At 44.5% G+C, this 6,988-nt stretch overlaps 1 protein-coding gene across 1 annotated transcript; it reads left to right on the forward strand.

The window, feature by feature from the left end:
• The first annotated feature begins 4,910 nt into the window (after nucleotides 1–4,910).
• LOC148789432 (uncharacterized) lies at nucleotides 4,911–5,501 on the forward strand. Its single transcript, XM_088883008.1, has one exon. It carries the CDS (start codon nucleotides 4,911–4,913, stop codon nucleotides 5,499–5,501), a length of 591 nt encoding a protein of 196 aa, XP_088739134.1.
• The last annotated feature ends 1,487 nt before the right edge of the window (nucleotides 5,502–6,988 follow it).

Genomic DNA, 6,988 nt, shown 5'->3' on the forward strand with positions numbered 1-6,988 from the left:
GCGGCGCACCTTCTATCCGTAACAATGGAGGCCAGGCTTCAAGCCCTTTCAATTTTTACGAGTTTCTACGCCTTGCACACGCTGTTTTGGATGCTGAAGATGAACTGTCCATGAAGTCCTTGGAGGAATTGAAAACCAAATAGAACCTGCGATTTGGACGTGAAGCTACAAATCGCTGCTTTCTGCCGCCGGTGAAGAATCCTGAAGAACCAGAACTTGCGCGTGGACTGAGAAGGGCGATTAGATGTCTTGTGCCGGCGTCACGAACGGAAGGGATGACGGGTTTTCATGGTGGAAACAGCAACTCTGCTGTCAGAAAACAGCAAATACCAGTTTTCGATGGGCTGTCGGAAACTGCTGCGACGGTGACCAGATGACTGGAAACAATGTCGGCCGTTTACTTGGAGTCTGACGTGGAAAGAACTTATGTGGCAGGTGAGGTGGCGCGGACCTCTTGCAACAGTCAAATGCTAACGTCAGCATTGAATCAGCTGCTGACATCAGCCCTGGAAATGATGATGTAAGCCCTATTACAGCTGCTGATGTAAGCCCTGCAACTGCTGACATCAGCCCCATGTCAGCTGATGACATCATGACTGCATCATCATTTGATATATCACATGGAATCCATGACGATGTAGTACATAACAGTCCAATCTCTCCACTTCCTTCGGGTATTCCTACCAGACAGTTAGTTGGAAATATTCCACTGCATACTTGTCCGGATTTGACAACCGATGACAAGATTGCGCATGCATTCAATAACTCCACTCGAAAAACACTATCATATGTTGCTCCAATAATACAAAATGGTGAAGTAGTTGTGAGACCTACACTTGCTACTATTCGCAACGGATCCACTCGATGGAAAACTACAGATGTTGGTTATTTTCTTGGGAAAAAGCCATACTTTCATCATGTGAAAGAATTTGCCTTGTCAATATGGCCAGGTCTTCGGGAGGTCAAAGCTACGATAAACAGATTTTTCTTCTTCCAGTTTAAGACTGTTGCACATATGGAAGAAATCATTGAAGGAGGACCTTGACTGTTCCAAGGACAACTGATTGTATTACAAAAATGGGCACCTGGGATGGAGATGCGGAAACTAAAATATACACAGGTTCCAGTATGGATTAAGCTAAGACACTTGCCAGTTGAACTATGGACAGAGGAGGGGCTCAGTATAGTGGCCAGAGGCATTGGTAAACCTTTATACCCGGATACAATTACGAGGGCATGCACGAGACTGGACTTCGCTCGTGTATGCGTGATGATCGATGTGAACTCAATTATTAGGAAACATATTATTATCATGACGTCTGACGAGGAAGGAGGCGAAACACCGTGCAAAATTGACGTGGAATACGAATAGTTACCACCCAAATGCACAAGTTGTAAGACATTAGGATATGCGGCCAAAGAATGTGCTCTCAACAAGTCTTCTAAACCAGTTAAGCCTCCAGTCTCAGTCTACATACCTAAAACAGGACCATCCCAACCTACTCCTGTGCCTGACAGGATAACACCACGACCTCCACCAGCTAGAGAGGTGGAAAAACATCGAAAGGGCATTGAGTCTCCCATAACTATTGCTGGCCCAAGTCGTGAGGAGTGGGGTAAGGCAATTATCACTTACAATGCTTTTGATGCCTTACGACAAATAGAAGATACAGATGACTTGTCTCAGGGCCCTAAGCAAAGCAGCCCCATACCTGGTGATCCATGTTGAATGCAGCAATATGGAATGTACGTGGCCTGAACAAACGAGATCATCAGCTGGCAATTAAAGACATCGTTGCTGAGTTCAGGTTACAATTTCTTGGCTTCCTTGAAACTCGCGTTCGCATTAATAACGTACCACATATTCAGGCTTCTTTATTACCTCATTGAAAATGGTTTGTGGATTATGATTCGTCTGGTAATCGTGTTTGGTTAGCCTGGGATGAAAATTTTATTGATGTTGATGTGGTTGAATGTGAAACACAATTTATTCACTGTCGTGTTAATATCCGTGCACTTCATGAGACCATTGCTATCACTGTTATTTATGGGGCTAATGAGATAGCCGAAAGGCGGGAGTTATGGATTTCTATGGAGACTATTGCTTTACAGTGTAATGATATCCCGTGGCTTGTTGGATGGGATTTCAATGCAGTGCGCGATACTAGTGAAATCTGTGGTACAGCGGGCGATACTCGAATGGCTATGGAAGAGTTTAATACTTGCATCCAGAACACAGGATTATTACCCTTACCTATGCAGGAGAACGGTACACATGGCATAATCGTAGTGCGAACCCACGAAATCTATGAAAAAGGACACCATAAAAAACACACACTCAAGCTATCCGCATGCAATCTCTGGCCGGCGAAGTGGGCGATGAAGAGGAAGGACCGGCTGATGATGTGGCAACTGAGGAAGGTGGTGATCGCCGGCAGAGAGACGGTGACGGCAAAATTCCGGCCAAAAAATAGTTTCTGCGCGAGGAAGATGGAGGGGCGGATTTCTCAAATTCGATGGATTTCGCTGGTTTTTCGATCGGAAATGGATGCCAAAGCTTCATGGATGATAGAGGAAACATTTTTGGACTGGAAAATCGAAGCTTGAGGTCTGAAATAGATGCAAAAATGGCGCAGCCACTTTTAGGGTTTTTGGAACCCGAAACGTCGCCCGCTGAAATTTCGCCGGAAACTGACGTTTTTCCGGCCTCTGTGCACTGCCAAGGCGTCGTTAGGGGTGAAGATGACTTATCCACGGATAAAATTGCATTCTCGCAGCTGTTGGGGATTAGTTCAAAACTAGGATTCGCAAGCTCTAAAAACAGCACCGTCAATGGCGGAAATGTCAAATCTCCGTCGGCGAATGAGTTTAATATTGAGGAATTTCTGAAACTTGCTAATAGAGTGATTGATGGAGACGAAACCGCCATGAATGCCCTAAAAAACCTCCAGATCCGCTGGAAAACCAAGTTTGGAAAGTGCTCTTCGAAGTCGGAAGTGGCGCCGGTGAAACTCCCTCCGCCCAGGCGCTGTCTTTTGCCGGGACATCGCCACTATAAGGCCGGAAAACAAACGGAGGAGAAGGAGCAGTTCTCCAACGACATCTGTTTTGCCGGTGGGTGACGCAGCAGCTGACGTGGAGAGGGAGATGGGTGACGCAGCAGCTGACTTGGTTGAATACACAGATGACGTTATCAATGAAGTCAGTCCTGATGATGTCATCCATGATGTAAGCCCTAATGATGTCACCCATGATGTAAGCCCTAATGATGTCACCTATGATGTAAGCCCTAATTATGTCAGCCATGATGTAAGCTCTGATGTTGTCAGATGTGATGTCATCAATGGTGGGAAAAATTGCAGAATTTTTCCTGAGCAATCTAGGCCTATTCCGACTGGATTATTCGTTGGGAACATAGCACTACATACTTGTCCTAATGCGATTGATGACGATAAAATTGCCCACGCGTTTAATAATTCGTCTCGTAAAACATTATCTTCCATCGGCCCAACGGTTCAAAATGGGGAAATTGTTGTCCGGCTATCCTTGGACACTGTATGGGATGGATCCAAACGTTGGAAAACTACAGCTGTCGGATATTTTTTGGGGAAAAAGTCGTATTATCATCATCTGAAGGAATACGCTCATTCAGTATGGCCAGCACTAAGGGCAGTCACCGCGACAGCTAATGGATTCTTTTTCTTCAAATTTAAAACACTCATTGATATGGAAGACGTGATCGAAGGGGGACCTTGGTTGTTCCAAGGACATCCAATAGTGTTGCAAAAGTGGGAACCAGATATGGCCATGAGAAAGCTCCAACATAAGCATGTACCTATTTGGATTAAACTTAGACACCTACCAATGGAATATTGGACTACTGATGGATTGTGTATGGTAGCTAGTGCAGTGGGTAAACCTCTCTACCCGGATGCAATAACGAGAGCATGCACGAGATTGGATTTCGCTCGTGTATGTGTGATGATTGATGTGGCACAAAAGTTGAGAAATCATATCATTGTCATGACACCGGATGAAAATGGAGGGGAAACAGCTTGTAAAGATGATGTTTAATACAAATGGCTCCCTCCAAAATGTACAAACTGTATGACCTTGGGGCACATGACCAAGTACTGTCCGCTGAACAAAACACACAAACCGAGTAAACCACCAGTAGCTGTGTATATGGCAAAAACAAATATTCCTCCACCACAACCAAACAATGAAAAGAGCAGAAAATCGATGAGACCGAAAATGGTAGACAAACCGAGACGTGAGGAGGGAGAAGTGATTAGGGAACGCAACACTGCCAAACATGATGATAGGGGTAAGGCATTGGTTATTTATAATGCCTTTGATGCTTTGCAATTAATTGATGACACAAGTGAATCCTCGAGGGGTCCTAACACACGTAGCCCCATTAATCATGACCCATGTTGAACCTTGCCATGTGGAATGTCCGCGGGCTGAATAAACGAGACCATCAGCTTGCATTAAAGGACCTTGTCTCAGAATTCAGGTTACATTTCTTGGGCATACTTGAAACACGTGTTCAACTGAATAATATTATGCATATACAGTCTTAGCTGCTACCTCAATGGAAGTGATTTGCTGACTATAATTCCATTAGAAATCGTATGTGGCTAGCGTGGGATGAGAATTTTATAGATGTACATGTTCTTGACCTGGGTGAACAATTCGTGCACTGTCGTATCACTAGTAGGGCTGTCAATGAATCTGTTCTTGTTACTGTTGTTTATGGTGGAACTGAGGTGATTGACCGTCGGATTTTGTGGACTGCACTGGAGACACTTGCTCAGTAGTGCTCAGACGCCCAGTGGTTGGTGGGAAGGGACTTTAATGCAGTACGAGACCTTAATGAGGTATGTGGCATTCCAGGAGATATAAGGATGGCCACAACAGAATTTAATACAGGTATTCTGGAGGCGGGCCTGATTCCACTTTCAATGCAAGGTGAATGGTTCACATGGCATAATTGCAGTACATCCGCGCGGAGTTTGTGGAAGCTGCTGGACCGGATACTTGTTAATGATCGTTGGCTGGCAAGGTTCCCTACATCATCCTATCACAGCCTTACACCACGGACATCTGATCACTCGCCACTGGTTCTACATGGGGATACGCAGCAACATAATGGAGGTATGTTTCGATTTGATAACTATCTAGCCCAATCTCCTGAGTTCATCCCTAATGTGCAGAACATTTGGCATCATGAGGTTGTCGGTATATCTATGTATGCCGTGACACGTAAACTGAAGGCTCTTAAACCAGTCTTCCGAATACAGAGGAGGAATAAGGGGGATTTGATGATGAATGTCCAATTAGCCAAAGGTTTTCTCGATGAGGCACAACTATTGGTGAGCTGTGACAGACAAATGAGCACTTCTTACTCCTGGAACATTGTTGTCGAATCGTTTATGCTAAAGCGGCAAAACTCGAACAAATCATGTTGCAACAAAGAGCTAAGATGCAGTGGATGAAAGACGGAGACCAATGTTCCCGGGTTTTCTTTCGTAAGTCGCTCAGAGACGAGTAATGAGGAGAATCTTGCAGATCAATGATGAAAATGGTACTACACACACGGATCAAGGGGAGGTCGCCCAAGAGTTTGTCTCATACTATCAGAACCTCTTAGGAGGTACCAGACAACGATTGACAGTGGATATTCGATACCTTAGACCATGGGCGAGGCACTGTATTACTGATGAGGAAGCTAGCCACTTACTCCTACCATTCTCGCCAGATGATGTGAAGCAAGCAGTGTTTGATATCGCTGAAGACAAGGCGCCGGGACCTGATGGTTACTCGTCAGGGTTTTTCAAGGCGGCTTGGCCTATGGAGGGGGAAGAAGTAACGAGAGCAATTCTGGATTTCTTTTTAATCGAAAAACTACTGAAACAGGTTAACTCCACGATTTTGGCTCTAATAACAAAGGTACACACTCCTATGTCGGTTAATGATTTTAGACCGATTTCATGTTACAATGTTTTATACAAGATCATTGCGAACTACTTGTTCAGAGACTTAGTGTTTTACTAGAGAAGATTATTAGTCCCTGTCAGACAGCATTTATCCCGGGAAGAAGCATTGGAGACAATATTATGCTAGCTCAGAAACTATTCTCAGGCTATAATCAGATGCGCCTACCCCCCAGATGCGCGCTTAAAGTGGATATCAGGAAGGCCTATGATACGATGGAGAGGGACTTCTTGTTAGCAGTTTTTCAGTTGTTCAGATTCCCACCTAAGTTTACAAGGTGGATTGAGGAGTGTGTCTCGACTACATCATTCTCGATTGGTCTAAATGGAATTCCTCATGGGTTCTTTACTGGAGAGAAAGGATTACGACAGGGAGACCGCCTATCTCCTTATATGTTTGTTCTCGTCATGGAAGCTTTACATATGGGATTCCTGCAACGAATTGAGCAGGACATGCAATTCACCTATCATTGGAAGTGTGAGAGCTCCAAGGTTTTCCAGTTGGGATTTGCAGAGGACCTACTTCTTTTCTGCAGAGCTGACTTTGACTCCATTAGAGTCTTCAAGGAGGGATTGGACTGGTTTGTGGAGATGTCGGGCCTTCGGCTGAATGTTCAAAAAAGCCACTTAATAATCTCCCATTCGGCTGAAGGATTGAAAACCCAGATGATGGAGATTTTGGGCTTTCAAGAGAGGCAACTACCAATGAGGTATCTGGGTCTCCCCTTAATTTCTTCTAGACTGTCTATCTCTGACTGTCAACCTCTTATTTCGAAAATTGATGCACGCATTACTGGATGGGAAGGGATTTCATTATCATATGCTGGGCGGGTACAAATCATCAAAACCGTGCTTTCGACATTGAGTTTATACTGGGCATCTGCATTCATATTACCTAAGAAAGTTATTAATGAAATTGAGAAGAGGTTGAGGAACTTTCTATGGAAGGGTACGAAGTCTTCTGGTTACGCCAAGGATGCCTGGAAAGA

Source organism: Sesamum indicum, linkage group LG1 (assembly GCF_026168435.1).
Source record: "Sesamum indicum cultivar Baizhima isolate 11 linkage group LG1, ASM2616843v1, whole genome shotgun sequence".
NCBI lineage: Eukaryota > Viridiplantae > Streptophyta > Magnoliopsida > Lamiales > Pedaliaceae > Sesamum > Sesamum indicum.